Below are 20,367 nucleotides of genomic sequence, written 5' to 3'. Positions count from 1 at the left end.
TTGCTCTAGTGCACTTCCTGGTTTGTTGTTCGTTTTTAATTTAAAGTTGTGCACTGCTACAGATATACCTCCATACATGCCCAAATGTGGGTCATTTCACTGAGCCTCTCTATGATAAAGGCTGTGTGTAAATAAAATCCCACCCCCAAAGGTGGTTCATTGTCGTCTCAGTAGCCAGTAGTGACATGTCACAACCTCCGCTCTGGGTGTTTGCCTGAAGCTCAGTTCCTTGTCGTTGCCTGGGTAACAACAAGGCAGACACCAAAGAAAAATCTCCATCAAGTCATGTGGCTTGGTGCTGCAGCAGGAAGTAATCCTGTCACCTGGGAAACCAATGTGACTGACCTTTGCATATACCGGTATTAACACTGTAAAGTGCAGGGCCAACAACACAAAAGCAATTTTTGGGTGGCTATGTTGCCCGATTCATGCACAAATCGAGCCACAATTCATCTTACAATGATGGATGTGACTGGGAGAAAAAAAGCCTCAGCATGAACAAAAATTAGCACAGCGCAAGACCACAAGACATTATACAACACAGCTTTCTCAATACTTCTTCCCCCGCATTTTATTGAGTCCTGGGAACCAAATACCAGGGGGAGCTATATATGGTTCAGAGAACAGGAGGGCAGACTTCAGGTTTGTGAGGTCTACTACACCCCCAAGATCTATTAATGAGAGCCAGGTGCAAAAGACACACAGTGAGACTGAAAGAGAAGCATGCCCCTGAGCATATTCTGAGCTAAGGAATTTGCTTTCAGAGCAAAGGCTGAACTGAGTTCACAGCCCTAGTTGCCACAAGCACAGCAATTCAGACAAAGGGCATGTCCAGGACCCTGTCTGCTCGGGTCTTGTGGGACCATTGGAACAGAGGAAGCTACCTTATAGAAAGTCGGACCATTGGTCCATCAGCGGGCTTTCCGTGGTTTCAGGCAGGAGTGTTTCATCAACCCTCCCATTAAAAATGGGACCTTCAGCACACTAAGCATTTATTTAGTTATTTTAATTTATATACTCCCCTTCTCCCCTGGATCTCAGAGTGGTTCACACAAAGCATGTGCTCTACCACTGAGCAGCAGCAGCCCTTCCCCATTTCATTTCAGCTGCTGCAACCTGAAGATTCAGACAAGGGATGTGTAGAGGTGTGGCCTACATCATGCCTGCTCAGCCCTTGCCCTTCATGGATAATTACATCTAGGAGAAGAAGAAAATGAACTGCCTGCATCCAGGTGGCAATTGATGGCTTTTAGGAGAGAAGGTCTCTTGAAAGCCAAAGTCACCTTAGGCCTCAAGGATGGATAACACCTGTTAGACAGTAGGGAACATCCCCTTCCTGAGCAAGGTGCTTGAGCAGATGGTGGCCACACAACTGCCACATTTGAGTATTATTTAGCTGTTAATCCACTCCCCCACCTCATTCAAATCAGAGCAGAGTGGTCCACCCCTGCACACATTTGAATTTGTACTTGAGGAACAACTTCAGTCATCCCCAATCATACCAGGAGGCATTCCCTTTTGTGGTCATCCCTGCCTTCTAATTTGTTGATTCTATTATGCTAATTAAGTACCAACAGGGCATGTTGCTGATAGCTGCAAGGACACCATGTTCTTAAAATAAAATAAAATAATACCCCGCCCAAGAAGTGTGCAAAAGCACAGTCAGGCAATTGTAAATTCTCTCTTGCAGTTTTCTAGTTTTGTGCAAATCGAGGGGATCAAAAAAGGAAAATAGAGAGAGAGGGAGAGAAGGGACATATACAGGGTTAAGCTCTTGACATGCCCTTACCAGCAGGGTGGAAAAGAAATGAAAGCCATTGATAATTCTCAACACACAGTTTTTAGGTTGTTGCACAATGTATCTGTTGCAGCCATTTTTAATGTGGCTTGCTTGTGCAGTTTTCTGGATTTGTGCAAATCTGACTAAGCATTCGGAAAAACTTTCTGACAGCAAGAGCTGTTTGGCAGTGGAGCAGACTGCCATGAGAGGTGGTGGACTCTCCTTCCTTGGAGGTTTTTAAGCAGAGGTTGGATCTGTCATGGATGCTTTAGCAAAGATTCCTGTATTGCAGGGGGTGGACTAGATGACCCCTGGGTCCCTTCCAACTCTAAGATTCTATGATCAAAAGAAAAAACGTTCCCTTCTGGAGTGTACTGGGGAAAGTTGCAAAAAACAGCTGGAAAAGCAACGAAAACACTGAGGAAGTTGTGGGCATGGAAACGGGAGTAGCAGAAAGTGACAATTGATCTAACCACCCAAAAATACCAAAGCAAATGGTCAGCGACCCCCAAGTGGAATGGTTTGGAACTTAATTTCCTGCAAGGGAAGAAGCATTGAATTTAGTCTTGTCCAAGGGTTACACTTATTAAATGGAGGTGCAAAAACACTGTAAACTCCAGGGTGGACAAGCTCCCAATTCAATCTGGCACAGAAACCAGACTGGTAACCCTGATGAATGATTTATGTCAAGAGAGTGATGGGAAAGTGCTACCGTACTGAATATTCAGGACCACTCAGTGACTTCCAGTATGTTCTAGGTTGCCTCTGTAGGTTAGGAGTTGTGGGTTATGGCCATCCAGTGGCTTCACTCCACTTCTGGTGATTTCCAGAAGATGGCGCTGGGGGGCAACTGCTCAGCCCCCTGTCATTTATACTAAGGTGTCATGCAAGCCTTCATCTTTTTTTTCCTTTTTAGTCTGCCAGGCCTTTAAAACGTTTTACTATTTGAAATTCTGTTTTTCTGCTGCTCTGCTTATTCTTTTATTGATGATTTTTGACATTTTATAGCAACTTGCTGTATTTTGCTGCTTTATGCGCTGCAAAAATCCCTGGAATCATGGATGAAGGGCAGTATAAAAATCCCAAAATGAGTACAATTAAATAAATAGAGCAACCTTCACCTACCTGGTGCCCTCCAGATGTTTTGGACTAAACCTACCATCCACCCCAGCTAGTATGGTTGGGGCTGATGGGAGTTGTAGTTCAAGACATCAGGAAGGCACCAGGTTGGTGAAGGCTGCTCTGCTTGGAATAGAGAACTAAAGCTGATGTTTCAGGCAGAAATGGGTCTTCTTGAGATCCTTTAACTGAAGTGATCCACCACATGGGCTCTGACCATCAATGTGAACACAAAACAAGAATGCCATAAATGGCCGAGATCTTCCGAGATCTTATGCAGATTGCAGAAATGCTGAATCAGGACAAGCCTTATGGCTTATTCCCCAGTCCACCCCCTGCCACACACCTCAAGTTTCTATGGTTTGGACAAATCGGCAACTGAAGTCAGGGGAGCTCCCAAAGTGGAGGAAGGACAGTGCTGTCTCTGTAGTCTCCAAACACCTTTGAAAACATGCACCCCTGTCTCTTTCACCCACCTGATTTGGATTGGGCATCAGGAGCTGTAATCTCAACTATCAGACCCTCCAAGGCCGTCCCCCTGCGGTTGATCTCATCCACAAGAACTCCCTTCCCTGTCCATTCTTCCAAGATCACCTGGTAAGAGAACACAGTCAGGCATCAGAAGGTGGCCAAAGGCAAGTAGGGCATGCCAAGACTTGGCTGCCCCTGGTGCACATTTATATCTGATCTATCCTTTTAACATCAAGTGAATACTTACAGCGGCTTACAAATTTGTAAGAACAACAAGTGACATAACATTAGAACATGGAAAACTATCAGAACAGATTTAAAGCATTTAAAATGCCTAGTAAAACAGAAGTGTTTTCAATGCCTGCCTAAGGCTGGGCAATCAAGGGACTAGACATGCTGTAATATGGATGCCGCAACCCAAGAAAGACCTCTCTCTTGTCCCTACCTACTGATGAGTGAAGGGGGAACAGGAAACATAAAGAAGGGGCCACAGCAAAAAATTCTCAGGCAGTTTTCTATGGAAGGAGGCAATTCCTGAAACACCAGGCTGGGCCCCAAGGAAAGGTATCCTCCACCAGTTCCACTGCACAAAGTATTTTTGGATGCAAAAATCCAACATCTGGAGAACTTTAGCTTCCATGTTGTCTTTCGAAACCCATAATGATGCGAAGACAGGCCTGAATAGATGGCCATGATCCTGCCAAGTCTCAACAGAAAAGCAGGGAGGGGCAGAGCAGCTTTTGCCAACCTGGTGGTCTCCAGATGTTTCGGATACTGAGTCCCCTCAGTCCCAGCTATCAGGTTGGGAAAGGGCAAGCAAAACTTCTAGTACTCAGGAACTGGAGCCTGGTGCTCTGAATATCTCTTTGCCTCAGGTCAACCTCAGAAACAGAATATATTTTGCAAAACAAGCAAACTGATATAAACCTTCAATGGCCCAGGGTACGGCCTGAAGGCACACAATGCATCGGTCTTGCTGATGCTAACAGGTGTTTTTGCCCAGCACTTGGGATGCATCACCTAGCTGGGCAGCCCTTTGGGTTAATTTGATTTAATTTAATTAGTTTATTGCAAAATTTATAAACTGCTCTGCATTCAGAGGCTACCTGATGTACAGAAACGGAATGCAGAACAAAAGACAAATATAATTTGCACAATGCCACAACCCAGATCTCAAGATTAATTTTGGGGGAGGTGCAGAATTGAAATTTGTTCGTTCACAGAGTAAACTGCAGTTCTGGCTACAGGAACCCAGGAAGACTAGACAAAGTCTACAAGAGAGGGTCCCCCTCCCAGGAGCTTCCTATATTTGTTGCAGTTTCAGAGGAAACTAGCCCCTATTCAGACCATCAACCCAGATGCAGTGAAGCTCTTCTGTTTATGTTGTTGCGATTCCCCCCCCCCCCCAAGAGCACATCTTCCCTAGCAGGCTCTGGGAAGAGATTTCCTTCTTCTCTGCCCACCTCAATTTGCTGCATCCGCTTCTCCAATTCATGGGTGCCCAAAGAAGCCTCTGTGGCTGGGATAGTCGCCTCTGTTTCTTTCAGCCACTGCTTGGTGGATTCAACCAGCTTTCGGAATACGTCCAACTGTTCTTGGCAGGAGGATGCGCCCTTCTCTCTGGGAAGTGGAGAGAAAGGAGGCAGGTAAAAAAGTGGGTCAGCTCTGCTAGCCCTTTTCCTAGCATGCATTCCATCAGATGAATTCTGAGTCACCGAGAAGTCTGTAGGCTCAACCTCAGCTCCTGCTCCCAAAATGTGTTAACATGGCCTTCCTTGCAAGGCTGCTGTGTAAGGAACTCTGAGAAAAACAGTGTCCAAGTGCACTTAACACCCAAGTATTATTACTGCTCCTTCTGCAACACTGGACCACCTATTTGGGACATTGTTGCTCAGTCCAATGGATTAAGGACTGAAAGGAAATCTCAGCCTCTTCATGCTCTGTTCCTCGTTCCTAGAACTCTGGCCAGAAGTTTCAATACTAGGAATAAATCCTACTCATGAGTTGCAGTCAAATAAAGGTATATATTCTGGTAAGAGTAACAGGCTTGTAAATTCTAACAGAAAAACAGCTTTTTAAAGTCACATACGTATAATTTGTTACAATGTAGAACATAAGAGGTTTAACTCAACAACAAATGATGTGTAAGTCCGTAACCAAAAGTATTCAAAAGGTCGTTTTGTATGTGGAGCCGGAGTTGAGAGTTGATTCAAAGAAAGAACCCAGGACAGAGCCCTGTTTCGGTATGAACGCCTTCGTCAGCTAATGTGTGAATTCGTGTTAGTTAGTAAATTACCAACTGGTTATATGTTTTTCAAATGTAGCGTCTACGTATGAATACATCATTTGGTTACAGATTTATACATAATTTGTTGTTGAGTTAAACCTCTTATGTTCTACATTGTAATGAATTATACGTATGTGACTTTAAAAAGCTGTTTTCTGTTAGAATTTACAAGCCTGTTACTCTTACCAGAATATATACCTTTATTTGACTGCAACTCATGAGTAGGATTTATTCCTAGTATTTATTCCTAGTTCTTGGTGTGTATGTGTGTGTGTGTTTTTTGGTATATTAATAACAAGAACTCCAATTTATCTAACTGTTCTTCGTTCCTGGCTGATCAGGCCCTAACAAGGTTATCAACTCACCACAGGAAATGAGCAGACATTTAGACTAAGTTCTCCTGTGAAGTAAATTCTGCCAAAGCCAGCCACCACCTCCCAGTCATGCTGAGAAAACACTGAGGCAGAGATGGTCTACACCCTTCCCAAAACTTTCAAGTTACCAAAATGTCAGTTTATGACAGCTTTGTTCTTCAACCTTCTCTCTGCCTCTGTCTCTGGTAAGTAGGTTTTAACTCACTACTACCAGCAGAGAAAGAAAATAAACTTGGTGTTCCCAGGAAAACCATTGCCTTGACATGTCTTTGTCAGGCTGTGTTCAATGCTTTAGACAGGGGGGTCATCTATCTTTGTTGTCCCAGGGACATATTTGGAAATCTAAGAAGCTATCACAAGCATGAGAAAACACTCATTCCATAGAATAAAAACTGATGATGCTCAGACATCCTCCAAAGAACAGACAACTCCCTCCAAAACATGACGTCTGCAAAAAAAGTCAAAGAAGCCCTAGTTTAAAAAACAACAACCACCAAGGAGAACCAAGCTTTAGAAACATGTTGGTTTTGACATTCCTCCTCCAACTGCTGTGAATTTCTATTGAGCAAAATTCACAACTAAGCACCAGCCACATTGTTTGGAAACCACACTGGCAGGAAAGGAATTAAGTTTTAAAAGGAGCCATATTACGAAGCTGGATCTTGGCTCCCTTCCAAACATGCTCTCCACCTCCGCAAAGGACAAGATGCAGGGCCACTTGCACTGTCTCTTGTGCATGTGGCACAACTGTCAGTCCTTCTGCATGCAAAGCAGATGCTCTGCCTCTGAGCTGCAGTGTGTCTGCTCATCACCACCTTTGTATCACAGAGCAGCAAAGAGCACCCCTTACCGTTCCCTTGCTGCTTTCTGCAACTGCATGAAGTCTTTCCGCAAACTGTGCACCTTCTCCTGGTGTGAGGAGGAGCTTGCTGCTGAAAAACCACAGGAGCTCAGCTCCGTGGTCAGGTGTTCCAATGTGTCCAAGTCCTCATGGTGCTGCTTCATCTCAGAATTCAGTTCCTGGCAACAAAACAGGGGTGGATGGAATGTCGCCATTAGAACAAAGAGCAGTGCCCAACACACAGGTCCAAGTTGGTCCAAGTTGGGACAAATTCACCACAGAATGCTGCCAATGGAGACTGCACCACTCATGCCAGCTCCTGGAAGGGGCTGGGGGTGACTGGGGGTGGTGTGGGGAGGCAGAAGGGGTGTGTGTGTGAATAAATTTTATTCAGTTCATGCTGAAAGGCAATTCTACCAAATTTGCACTTCCCAAAACAACACGCAAGCCAAAATGCAGCCATCCTTTGAAATTCACACTTCTCTAAATTTTGCAGTTAGCAAACCAAGTGTCCAAATGGCATATACCGGTAAAGTGTGCATTAAAAGGCTCCTATTAGTGAAAGTCAATTGTCAATATATGGTTTGATTGTACTGTTAGCCACTTTGAGCTTCCAACGAGGAAAGGTGGAGTATAGAACTTTTAAGTAAAGGCCAATTTGAGGGCCATATTCCCTCCTTGTTAACTTTGCCGGGGCCACATGCTAGCAACGGGCAGGGCCAATGCAAAAGGCAGCTGGGTGGATCCACCCCACTCTCCCTCACTTACACACCCACCCACATAAGAGACACCCACTTATTCACAAACTCCCTTCCTCCCCCATCTTGCTCTCTCTCACACATTCTCCCCCAGCAATCAGGATTACAAATGAGCCCTCGTTTTCAGTGTTCAAAATCTGAGCACACTGCATTCCCATGCATGTAAAAGCTGCTTTATTCTGAGCCAGACCTTTGGTCCATCAAGTCCCCAAAGGCTTTTCTCAGCTTTGTACCCCAAAGTGCCAGGGACTGAACCAAGGCCCCTGTGCATACAATCATGTGGCTCCGCTCCTGAGCTATGCCTGGTCCCCCATCACTCCTCTCTGTCTCTCTCCACCACCATCATTCTGCAGCTTCTCACCTGGATCTGTTGGGAAAAGTGAGCAATGTCACGATCGGGCTGGTTTCCCAAGGCCAACAGCCGCATCCTGCTCTCCATGAATTGCTGCAGTTTCTCAGAGAGGTGCTCGTACTGCTCCACCTTGGGGAGGAGATCCTTCAAGGCGTCCTCCTTCTCCTGCTGTTGCTGGCAAAGGCTGCCAAAGCGCTCTGTCACCTCGGCCAGCTTGCTCTGCAGAGCGGCAGCTGTGGCGCTGTCGGCGGTCTCCATGAAGCGGGTCACCATCTCCCGGGTGGCTTCGAGGCTGCTCTTTTGCCTGGCGATGTCCTGCTTCAGCTTCTGTTAATGGACACACAAGGGCAGGCAGGCAGACATAAGGATTGGGGGTGGAAGGAATTCTGTTCTGCTCGCTTTTCACAGCCGACTGACCCAATCCTGAACTTCCTTGTGGATTGGAACGCAACTCCCAGTTGGATTATGCACGTCTCTTGCTTTTGCAGTGCAGTTTTGGTGCATTCCAAAGTGTGCATAAAACATACTTTAGTCTATCCTGCATAGAAATATTTGGGAAGAAAACCATGGACAGAAAGCAAAGACAAACCCCCGGCTTACCATGTTTGTGGCGAGGGTCTCCTGGATGGAGGTGGAGGAGAAAGCAGCCACGTCTTCCCTCTGGAGGTTCCTCTCTACCTCAGCCACGGACTGAAGGAGGCTCTCCAGCCCCTCCTGCACACTCTGGGACTGGGCGATGGACTTCTGCAAGAGGTCTGAGCGTTCCGCCATCTGACAGGATAGGCTCTGGAAACGGCTCATGAGGGAATCTGAGGGAGCACCAAATCCATTACAAACCGGGTGTGGAAAATTAAAAATAGGGGGGGGGGCTTTCAGTACAGTACCCCATAGGTCGTGTGGGGTCCAGCTGCCACAAATTGCTCAGCCGTGTAAAAGGCCGACTAAGGAAGTTGAGTAATGTCATTCCTCAAAGCCGGGCCAGCCCAAGGCACTTTGGTGCTGGAGGTGGTGAACTCAAACAATACCTTCCCATTTCCAGAACCCTCCTGGGAAGTCCACAGAGCAACAAGGGCCAGAGAACAGCTCTTTCCATCCTTACCTGTGGTTTCCTGAATGCCTCTGTGATCAGGTAAGGGCGCTTCGTGTATTTCCAAAAGGGACCGAGCTGCCTTCTCAAGCCTCTCTACAGGCACTTGGTGCTCTGCAAGGTCTTCCTGCAGGTGCTGTTGCAATTGACATGGCAGTGAGAGCAGGTCAGGAATTTGAGCAGGGACAGACATGAAGAATAACCTGCAGCTCTTTGATATAATATCTCAATAAATCCTGGCTTTAGGGAAGGGCCATATGTCAATGGCAGGGCATCTGTTTTGCACATGGAAGGTCCTCAGATCAATCTTGGGCATCTTCAGGGCTGGGAGAGACCCCTACCCGAGACCTTGGAGAACTGCTGCCAGAGACCAACCAATGGTCTGACTCAATAGAACACAGCTTCCTATGTCCATAATACAGTGGTACCTCTGGTTGCGGACGGGATCCATTCCGGAGCTCCGGTTGGATCCCGAGGTTTCTGTAACTGGAGGGACTGCTTCTGCACATGCGGCGGTAGACTGCTTTTGTGCATGCGCGCACAGCAAAACCCGGAAAAATATTTCCAGGTTTGCTGCATTCGCATCCTGAAGGATATGCAACCAGAGGTGTGCGTATCCACAGGTACCACTGTATACTTAATCATCATGGACACTGTAATTTTAACCATCATTGATCTTGCCAATTTTGATGGCAACTAACTGGGCCAAGCTTTTTGGGGGTAGGCAGTGCTTTACGGGCAGCGAACTGGTCATTGGTTATTGACATAAGGTTGGTCACGTAGCACTGATTTTGTTGTTGAATTGTTGCTGGGTGGGTTTAATTGGTTTATTCCCGAATCACAAGTTTTAATTTTGTTGATATCACTTTGTAAGTCACCCAGGGAAATATTTTCATTATGAGACAAATAAATGGAATGAATGGATGAATGAAATATTCAGTGTAGAGGAAAATGAGACTTCCGGCGAGGACGCCATTGCGGACGGTCGAGGGTCGTTCCGGCAGCGAGACGACCCTGGCCTTCCTGGGGGTAGGAGCCCCGCTACCGCACAGCGGGCTCCGCCAAACCGCGGGTCGAGTGTCCCGCGGCATGGGCACTCCAGCTGGCCCAAAATCGCGCTGAACCCTTCTCCCGATCCCCTTGTAAAAGGGGGTCGGGAGTGAAGGGGCAACGGCACGGGGCTGTGGAGGCTATGCCCCAACTGGGTTGGCGAAGTGGCGGCAGCCGCCTGCAATGAGCGTGTCGTTCTTACCGAACCTGAAGAAAAAGAAGAAGAACCCCGTAAGCCGTGAGTACGGAGGTTAATTCGACCTAAAATTTGACAATTGGCTTTCTGGGAGGAATGTAAAAAGGAAGCCCGTTAGGGGAACTAAGAAGTTGGAAGTATTTTTTCTTTAAAAACGTTGGATTATAATCTTTTCACCCTGATTTAGGGGAAAATGGCGGCTGAGACTTGTGGTTAAAGATGGAAAAGTACTGAAACTTGATATCCCCTGCCTACTTCTACCATGCTTGGTTTCGTTTTTAAGCTGGCTTTAGATCCGGGTATGACCCATGGACAAAGGATAATTCTTTTGAAGTTAGAACTGTTAAACCAGAAATTAGAATTGTTGAAGCAGGATGCTGATGAAAAGTTTTTAGCAACGAGAAGAACTTTTGAGAACTTTTTTAAACTGGAAGGAAACCTTGCCAGGGAACTTGAGGAATTATTTGAGCAACAATATACAGTGACTACGCAACTCCATGAAGAAGGAAAATCCTGTTGGTGTGAGAGGCCCAGGGTTGAAGGACATATTATATCCGATTTCTGGGGTGAGAGCCCAGAAATGAAGGGATTTTTTTTTTGGAAATTACAATTAGAAGATGACTGGAAGTTCGAAATGGAGATGCTGGAAGATGACGTTTTGTGTCCCCTGGAGTTCTCTACAAGGATATTCGTGGACTGTGTTCTGGCCTTTGGTTATAAAGAAAAAGAGGACATTCTGGACAATGATGGAAGGAGGTGGAGAGAAGCCTGGTGGGTGATCCCGAGATGGCGAAGGAAAATGGACAGAAGAGGGATAGGGTAAAAAACTTTTAAAAAATGTAAATAGGACGGCTTAACATGGTACCCTGAAGTCAGTGTGTTAAGAAATTTCTGATTTGAATTAGTGAAGAAATACATGGATTGATTATTAGCAGTAGTTTCAGTAAAATAAGATGTTAAGAATTGATTTAAGAAGAAGTATTTTGTATTATGAAGCTAAATTATATATTAAGAAGTCATATTTGGATATTTTGATGGTAATGGATTTAAATTTCAGAGATGAGAAGTTATTAAAGTAATTAGAATTGGAAGCATAGGAGAGAAAACGGGGGAAGTCCCCCAAGAAGATTTGAAACAAGATTTTTTTTTAATTAGTGAAAGAAATGTTGGTGTTCCAGTGTAGGTTTGTATTTTTTTGTATTTTTGTTATTTCTCTTTTGATTGTTGTATTTGTTGTTGTATTTGTTTTATTGTATGTGTATTTGTTTTTGTGGAAAACCAATAAAATCTTTGTAAAAAAAAGAAAAAGAAAGAAATATTCAGTGTAGAGGAAAATGTACTTTGCACAAGTCTGTGCTCTTTTGGGGGATACACATTCTATGACTGAGATCAAGCAAGGCAGCATACTTGGCTTCCCCATGTGAATGCCCTCTGAATGTTGTTGGACTACAGCTCCCATTATCCTTGGCCACTGCCCATGCTGCCTGGGGCTGATGGAAGTTGGAATCCAACAACATCTGGAGGGTAGCAGTTTTGGTGAAGGCTGCCATATATGCAATGCACAACCTCATAAGCTAACCCAGATTCCTAACTGGCAGCCTTATTCCTGTAAGCCACAGGACAGGATCATTTCAAGCAAATCCCCAGCAAAAAATGGGAAGACTTGCGTCACTTGCTCTTCCTTCTGTGATTAATGAGTAAAACCATCAACCACCACCTCAATTCCAAGATTAAGCCAGGGGAGCCATGAGCCCCATTAACTTACTTTGGCACTGGCAAGCTGCCTCTGTAAAATAGCTGGATCTGAAGAAACAGGCTCCGACAGGAGAGTTGCCATAGCCTCTTCGCTCTCTTGTAGCCACGTCCGGAGAGATTCTGCTATGTCCTGGAACTGCTGAGAGCGATCCAGGAGCATACTCAGATGGGAACCAAGCGCAGTGCACTGCAAGAAAAGGAGACAATTGTCACGGATGATTCTGCAGTAAGTCTAAGGCTACGGTTCAAGTTTTGCCCCACCCCACCCAGATGGATAGCCAAAATGGCAACCATGGTCAGTTGTAGAGATCATAAGGGATTAGAAAGCTCACTTTCCAATTTCCCACAATTAGTAGCTTATATTTCTATCCCACCTTCTCTTCAAAGAGCTCAAGTGGCAGACATGGTTCTCCCCCTCCTATATTTTATCATCGTGTTAACTGTGGGTTAGGCTGGGCTAAGATGCAGCGACTGGCCAAGGTCACCCAGTAAGCCACATGGAGATCTGAACCCCCAGGCTCCCAGAACCCAGTCCAATACTCTGTCACTATGCTATACCAAGGCTACATACAAATCATAAAAAATCAACAACACAGGAGGCCCACTTTAAGCTCCAGGAATGAAGTCATATCACAGTAGTTCCCAAAGTTCCCACCTTCCATGCTTTGTATTTAAAGTTTTACTGCTATTTAATGTAGTTTTATATATGTAGTTTTATAAACACACACAAATATTTTTCATGCAAAGTTCTTCTCTGAATTTTATTGTGTTCTTATCTTCCTTAATAGGTTGTGTAAACTGCTCTTCTGAATAACGTTTGTGTTTTTTTAAAAGGTGGGGTAGGGGGCATTGGAGATGAGTTTATGGAACCAAGGGGGGGTTGGCCCCAAAACTTTTGGGAACCACTGTCCTATGGCCTGCTTGTTCTAGAGTCAGAGGTCTACACCTTCTTTTTATCACTGTTCTTGTACCTTGGAATGAAGAGAACTGTATCGTTTGGTGGCATCGTCCAACTTGTTCTTCACCAGCACCCCAGTAGCTAAAACCTCAGGCCTTGGAGACCCTCCAGCAGTCCCAGCTTCTGCCGCCACCTTCTCTGCATCCAGCACTTTCTGCCCGGACATTGTCACAAAGCGCAAATCCCCCTTGTGTGAGATTACATCTTCCGCAAAGCTGCTCTGCCGGTGGAGGAGGGGCTGAAGGGACTCGAGGCTGCCGTCTCCTGCACGCATCCTTTCCAGCTCTTGCTCGGCCTGCGCCAGCCAAGCCTCAAACTCCACATGGTCCCGGAGGAATTTCTGCAGCTCATCCCGGAGCGCCTGTGATTGCTTGAGCCGCACCTCAGACTGAGACAAGGCGGTGGCATACTGTCCCTTCAGCTCCTCCAGCCTCCCCTGCAGCCTCTGCTTCTCCTCCGGGGTGAGATTGTGGCCTTGCTTGTCCAGAAAGGCCTGGGCTGACTGCGTAGCTAGAATGATTTCTTGCTGCTGAGAGAGAAGCTCTTGGTGGCAGACCTGGAACAACAACAGCAAACAACCAGGTTGTAGTAGTACATCCAAGTCCACACTGACCCCAGTGAAATTAGAACAAGGCTAGGGAGGGAAACTGCAGCCACCTTCAAAAATGCAAAGCCTTCATACAGTTCTGCAATATCAAGCCCATGGGGATAGCCCTACCGTTAGGCAGCATGAGGCAACTGCCGCAGGTGGCAAATGTTGGGGGACAGCAGGGGCAGGCCTCCCTCCCTCAGCTGTTCTTTCTGACTATCCTGATTTTACCAACTTCTGCCAGAAGACAAAGCTTCCCACAAAGTAATGTGGTCCTTGGGGATGAAAAAAGGTTCCCCACTCCTGACTTTGAGCAAATGTGCTCTTAGCTCAGCTGGAATTTAGACCTCGATCTTTAACTCAACCCTCCATCCAGCAGACCCCACCAACCTTCAAGCTCTCATAGTGCAAAGTGAGATCTTCTTCAACTCTGTCCACCTCCTTGAATCCACCATCAGGGTTATCTTGGACTGCTCCAGACACTAGACCCACTCGGTGGTGTTCAGCTTCTGTGAGCTCCTTGGGCTGCTCTAGTGATGCCACCCAGTGCAGAAGAGATTCAATCTTACTCTTATTTTCTTCAAAGTCTTTGACAGCTCTAATCTGGAAACAGAGCAGAGTGCATAGGAAGCTGATAGATTACAAAGCACAGATAGGGTAAATATGGGCTAGAATTTTGATGTCAATAATGCCGTGCAATTTTTTATTTTTTTTTGAATGCCTCAGAAGCATCCCACTACAATTCTCAGAGCACTGGACAACACACAGTCTCTTATAAGTTTACCCAACTCCCTCCTAATGCGAAGGAGGGATCTTCCACACCAGTTCCAGGTTGTGGGGTGCTGTACCTTTTCTGTTTGCTGTTGCACCACAGTGCTCACAGCACTCTCAAGCTCCTTCTGCGCCGCCTCCGTCCTCTCTTGCAGGGACTGGTACTGCTCCTTGGCCTGGCAGAGCCTTTCCTGCAGGGATGCCAGTTCCTTGGGGTCCAGCTTGGTCCGGTTCTCCTCCAGGAACTCCTCTGTCGCTTTCAAGACACCGGCAAAAGAGGCTGCTCGGCTGTGCAGGCTTCTCTGCAAGTCCTAAGGGCAGAAATCAAAAGAGCAGCAAAGAGAGTGACCATCTCTGGCATAACTGTAAACTGGTACCCACAGATGTAAGGTCCTCGGTTAGTTGCTCATGAGTAGGCAGGCAAAAACTCCAAGTTTCCTTTAAGAGTTTTATTGTGCAAACTATGTACAGTGCAGAGCTAATAAGTTCATGCCTGTGTCAAGCGTCGTCAGAATCCGGGAATGGCCCCTTCCGGTTCTGACCCCAACAGAAGAGCTTTGGTATACGGAAACCCCACCTCCCATCCTTTCGTTTCACCCCTCAACGCCTTTGGGGCGCCGGAAGCTGCGTGTCTCCTTCATCGCCCCTTGAGCGAGGGGAGTGCAGGGTCTCTCCAGCATCCTCAGAGCCTCTTCGCTCCATTCCCTGAAATGCCTGCCCCTCCCCGCTGGAAGCCTCGCTGCTTCCTCTGCTGCCAGAGGAGGTGCTGCTGGTCAAGTGGGGCCGGGGCTCTCTGTAGCATCCCGAGAGCCCTTCCACCACCTTGCGCTGCACTGGGGACAGTTCCCTGACAACAGACTTGTAATGATGTTGAGTTCTTGAGGCAAGAGGCCACTGATTTCTGAGCAGAGATTATGCTGGTTACAGGTGGGTAGCCGTGTTGGTCTGCCATAGTCGAAACAAAATAGGAAATTCTTTCCAGTAGCACCTTAGAGACCAACTGAGTTTGTTCTTGGTATGAGCTTTCGTGTGCATGCACACTTATTCAGATACACTGAAACAGAAGTCACCAGATCCCCACTATATTTAAGGATCTGGTGACTTCTGTTTCAGTGTATCTGAAGAAGTGTGCATGCACACGAAAGCTCATACCAAGAACAAACTCAGTTGGTCTCTAAGGTGCTACTGGAAAGAATTTCCTATTTTGTAGAGATTATGCTGATTAGATTTCATGCTGTCCTGTTGATTTTATTAGAACTGTTGAATTGTTAGTTTGCTTTAATATATGGTGCACCTACCCTGCCCTGGGATTACCGGCTTGAGGGGTGTGTTACAAATGAAACAAAGCAAATAAACAAGCCACACGCCTTGCATTGTAACAATGACAGAACAAAACATGACTGCAGACGCTGGAGTGTGGAAAGAAGAAACACCCAGCAACCCAGCCTGGTCACAAGATGTGTTGCCTACCAGCTCCATCAAGGGAAACACAGTGCAGTGGTCCAGCCTCCTGTAATTGTGTTCTCACCTTAACGTCACTCTGGCTCTGTTGCAGTACAGAGAGGTCCCCTTCCCTCGCTGCTCCCTGTGGATCCACCAGTCTGTGCTCAGCCTGGTTCATCCAGGTGCACAACTCCTCCAGTTTCTGGCTGCGTATTGCCTGCTGTTCTTGAAGTGTCTGTTTAGATTTAGGATTGTTTAACAAAAACAAAGCACCTGTTAATGCCTGTCAATTCAACTGTTAAAACCACAAATGCAAGCCAAACAAGTTGCAAAACAGAAAGCACTTAAGCAGATGCAGTCAATGGCTCGCAAGAGGCATCGTCTCTCCCTCACACACACTCTCTCGTTTCACCCTTTACTTTTGCTCTAGATGGTCATTTAGGTCCATTGCCTGGCACAACAAAGCACATATGGTTTAAAACGGAGTCATTTGCCATCTAGCTTCTTTCTTCTGCCTTTAATCCCCTCTCTTATTCCCATATAGCAGCCCACTTATCAAGGACTGACGTTGACCTGGTGGCTTTATCCTTGAAAGATGACTTATCAGAGGGAAAATGGATGGCAAAATCTGTGTGGCTCTTGCAGGAAAATCGGAGGAAGGAAGAATCTGGTCTCCTCCTTGAAGACCTTTCCTGCAAAATCTTTTTTTTTTTTTTTGGCATTCCAATGTAACACTTTTCATGCCTCTTTCTCCCACTGAGGGGTGGGGGAAACACATTCACTGAACCCAAACATAAATCATTTCCATGGAGGCAGTTATTTTGGCTTATGTTGTCAGGGCTAGAAAGCAATTAACCCAACTTTTGCTTGAAGCCCTGTTTTTGCATCCCAGTCTCAAGAACAAACGATACCTGGGGAATAACAAGCTGTGCTGAATGACCTTGCACAACTGCTATAAATCCAAAAAAATGTTATTTCTGGGAACAGTGGGAGAGATAAAGAGTGTGAGTGTATTTTGGACACTGCACCAAACCAAGTCCCAGATTATCCTCTTGGGAGTCCTGCAAATAGGGCGTCATTGAGCATGATGTGTCACCCTGGGCCATCCTTCTTTCAACCAGTGTACAATTTGTCTTTCCCTTGGTGCCTTATGATCAAAACATACAGACTTCTGCCAAATGAAAAACAGGGCTTTTTTGTTCATTTTCAGACATTCCTTAAGCCAAATAACAGAAGCAATTTGAGGAGGAGGAGAAGGGGGGAAAGAGCACTGCTAAAAAAGCACTCTTCAGCAGCATAACAAGATCTTCTCGCATTAGGGATGGGAGCACACTGAATCTGAAAAGGCAAAGCAAAACGGTTAATACACACAAACACACATACACAAAAAGAAGAGAGGCAGAATAGGCACACATTACAAGGGGACAATTGTTAAACAAAACCATACTTGTATTAGCAGTGTCTGAAGGAAAAAGAGAGGCAGGGGCATGCAGTTATGGGGGCTGCAAAAGCACGCCTTTATTGAGCATCCTTGTGTGCAATTCTTAAGGGCCAAAGTGGATGCATTGCTGAACTCAGAAGCACAGCAAGGGTCTTGGTAGCAGATATTCTTCTTGTTCTGTTTTCATGTTTTATTATGTTGTAATTTTTTTTAACAAAATGAATTATTATTATTATTATTTTTAAATAGAATATTCACTCTACATTCTCTAGATCACTGGAGGGAAGAATTCAAGCTTGCTGAATCTATCTTGTGCTTCACTAGAACCCAAAGACCCACCAACTGGAGCCTGCGAGTGTCTCTGACGTGGGTCCTAAACACCAGAACTGAGTTGAGCTCACAATCCTTCCACATTTATATTTACTGTTCCTAAGAATAGCCTTCTAAAAAAAGGGCAGGGGTAAGCAATGGTAGACTGGACCTACTGGGTAGGTCTTTGCATGATCTGCAATGGATTGGCAAGGATTTCTGCTTCCAATTATTTAACAACAGCATCAAAATTAGGCTGCTAAAGTGAGGAAAGCTTGAGGGTAACCAAGAATGTGTTTATATCTGCTGGTAAAAGTACACCGAGGGCAAGTGCACCCGGCACCTTTAAAACACCACTGTGCATATCAAAACCCCATCCCTTATATATACAACAGAACAGGGGCTGGAAGGGTAACTATGTTTGCAGGGACTGTACTCATTTTTCACAAAAGACTTTCTCCAGTCTGAGAAAATTCAGAGGAACAACCGGGGTGGGTGGCTGGAGGATTTTAATTAAACTGCAGCCTTGGGTGGGCCTTGCGTGCAACTGTGTATAGCAATTCTGCACTATTTCCACCATGTTCATGCGTTGTGTCAAGTCCTAAACCAGGGATGGGTAACGGTGATCCCCTTTGACCAGCAGGTTGGAACCACCCAAAATTTAAACAGTTACCAAAAGCAAGCACTGCTTGCAAAGGTTCTCCCTCTGTACCCACAGCTTTTCTTGACACACCTGAAATCAGATGATGGAGGTGAGAGAAAAGTGGGCATGGCTGGAGGAAAACAGACTTGCAGGCCAAAGGTTCCACCTGCCTCCCACAAACCATAATATACAAACCAGCACTACTGGTTTGTTCCTCTACAAACAAAGCTTGGTGCTCAGTCTCTTGTTTGGAGATAAACAAGCCATGAGCAGCATTTTGCAAAACACATTAAAGCAGGGCTCATGGTTTGTTGCTCTTAACTCAACAAAGTGAGGAGCGCACCAGAGACAGCTCCGCAGCATAAGCTAGCAGGCTGCTTGTTCATGTGCAAAATTGGACCACTGTGCCTGTTGCACTCATACTGTGCATCTGCACATCTATTACAGCTAAAAACCACAGTTAGCAACAAGTCCCCCAGACCCTGGGCTAACACTTGAGTCACAAATGTACAACTTTTAATGCTCCACTTTCTCCCCTCTTGCTCCATCCAGGGCATTACTTTAGCCTTCCTTATTGAGAGACAAGATTCAGCCCCACCACCATGACAGAACCCAGCTTAACTGGTGTCCCCCATTGTCCTTACTTAGAACAGCCACCTATTTGGAGTCCTGACTCACTCTGTGAAAGGGAGGATGGAAGGAGAGAGACACAGAAATGAGGCATCTCTCTGCTTTGAAGCAGCAGCTGACGCACTCTATGATGCCACAACTTGATTGAAAAAGGATGCGTACAGAAACTGTAGCAAGGGCAGCTTGGTTAAAGAGGAAAAGACACACATCCTGCTTCCTGTTAAATACGACACAGCAAAGAGGTTGCCACTCCACCACTGTCACCTGATCTGTCTGCTCCGCTTGCTGGAGACAGACCTGAAGGACCTCTGCCCGGGTGGCCAGCCTCTCTGAAAGTTCCCGGAAGGATGTCTGCAGCTCGTTCAGCAGCCTCAACAGCTGCCTGCTTTGCTCCGGGGACAAGTCTTGAGCGTGCTCAGAAATGAAGAACTGAATGTCAAGGGCTGTTGCATCAAGCTGAGCTTTGGTATCTGCAAGGGGCCTTTTCAGCTCCTGGCCATGTCAAGAGAGGGGAAGAGGGAGAAAATGTAGCCACTTTGAGACTTCAGTCATCCGCAGGATACCTTTGCAAATTTCACCTGCTTGAATGACCAAGTGACCAGAGACTTTAAAACAAAAGAGGCTTAGGGAGAAGGGCAAAGAAATAGCTTGGAGCCAGTATGAATTCATTCTCTGCCCCTCTGTCTCTCACACACCATGAATTTGTGAGTGAAGCACCTAAGGATGGGTCAGTCTGTCAATTTCAGTTTCTCTCTGTTTCTTATTTTTCCCATTCACATTTTTGCACCAGATTGTGTGTGGTTTTTAAGTCCTAATGAAAATTCAACAGCATTTTAGTATACACTTCAATTACACACATTTTTGTTATGTAATTTTGCCCAATAAACATATTTTTTCAGGCCATTTCCCCCGTATATAAAGCATTTTAATATGCTATTTTCATTAATATATGCACTTATGTATGCTTTCCCCTAGTATATACATTTTTTGTACTAGTTATTTGCTTGGAAAAGAATACAAAATTTGGAGAAGTGTGAATTTCAAAGGATGGCTGTGTTTCAGTTCACATATTGTTTCAGGACGTGCATAGCTGGTAGGTTCACCTTTAAATGAGAACTGAAATCAATTTTTTCCACACAACTTTAGAGGCAACCCAGGGTGCAAGCTCTTTCTCCCCGGGAACCTGATGTGGAATTGCAGCTTGATGCAGAAGTCTTGGTTTGCTTCCCAAATACTCTCCTTACATTCGTTATATTGTAAAATATACATTACAACTACACTCTAAGACTTCAGGGTGTACTCTGGTTTCCCTTCCCATCCCAAAGAAACTAAACCCCGCCCACCCTTCCCTGGGGAGCTTCTCATCACCAGGAAAAAAGAAATGCTTGGCAATGTTACATTCTAAGTCAAACCAACGTTGGCTGGGGCTGATGGGAGTTGTAGTCTGAAACATTTGGAGGGCACCAGATTGGCAAAGGCTGTTGTAAGTAGAAAGGAATTGGCTGACAGCCCT

At 45.7% G+C, this 20,367-nt stretch overlaps 1 protein-coding gene across 18 annotated transcripts in view; it reads right to left on the bottom strand.

The window, feature by feature from the left end:
* MACF1 (microtubule actin crosslinking factor 1) overlaps positions 1 to 20,367 on the bottom strand; it is a 181,855-nt gene that overhangs the window by 117,187 nt on the left and 44,301 nt on the right. For 16 of the 18 annotated variants that reach the window (XM_033157576.1, XM_033157583.1, XM_033157580.1 and 13 more), the window contains exons 28-39: positions 19,119 to 19,346; positions 15,917 to 16,066; positions 14,466 to 14,699; positions 14,008 to 14,220; positions 13,042 to 13,584; positions 12,081 to 12,257; positions 9,082 to 9,205; positions 8,583 to 8,791; positions 7,992 to 8,309; positions 6,882 to 7,051; positions 4,834 to 4,990; positions 3,376 to 3,493 (exon numbers count right to left, since the gene is read on the bottom strand). In XM_033157576.1, the coding sequence (XP_033013467.1) occupies positions 3,376 to 3,493; positions 4,834 to 4,990; positions 6,882 to 7,051; positions 7,992 to 8,309; positions 8,583 to 8,791; positions 9,082 to 9,205; positions 12,081 to 12,257; positions 13,042 to 13,584; positions 14,008 to 14,220; positions 14,466 to 14,699; positions 15,917 to 16,066; positions 19,119 to 19,346 (2,641 nt within the window). The remainder of the gene's footprint in view (positions 1 to 3,375; positions 3,494 to 4,833; positions 4,991 to 6,881; positions 7,052 to 7,991; positions 8,310 to 8,582; positions 8,792 to 9,081; positions 9,206 to 12,080; positions 12,258 to 13,041; positions 13,585 to 14,007; positions 14,221 to 14,465; positions 14,700 to 15,916; positions 16,067 to 19,118; positions 19,347 to 20,367) is intronic. The other 2 variants (XM_033157594.1, XM_033157593.1) reach the window with 1 other exon arrangement.

The sequence above is a fragment of the Lacerta agilis genome, chromosome 8 (genome assembly GCF_009819535.1).
Source record: "Lacerta agilis isolate rLacAgi1 chromosome 8, rLacAgi1.pri, whole genome shotgun sequence".
In the NCBI taxonomy this organism is placed as follows: domain Eukaryota; kingdom Metazoa; phylum Chordata; class Lepidosauria; order Squamata; family Lacertidae; genus Lacerta; species Lacerta agilis.
Note: the sequence above shows the minus strand (reverse complement) of the source record. Positions and strands in the feature narration are given on the sequence as shown.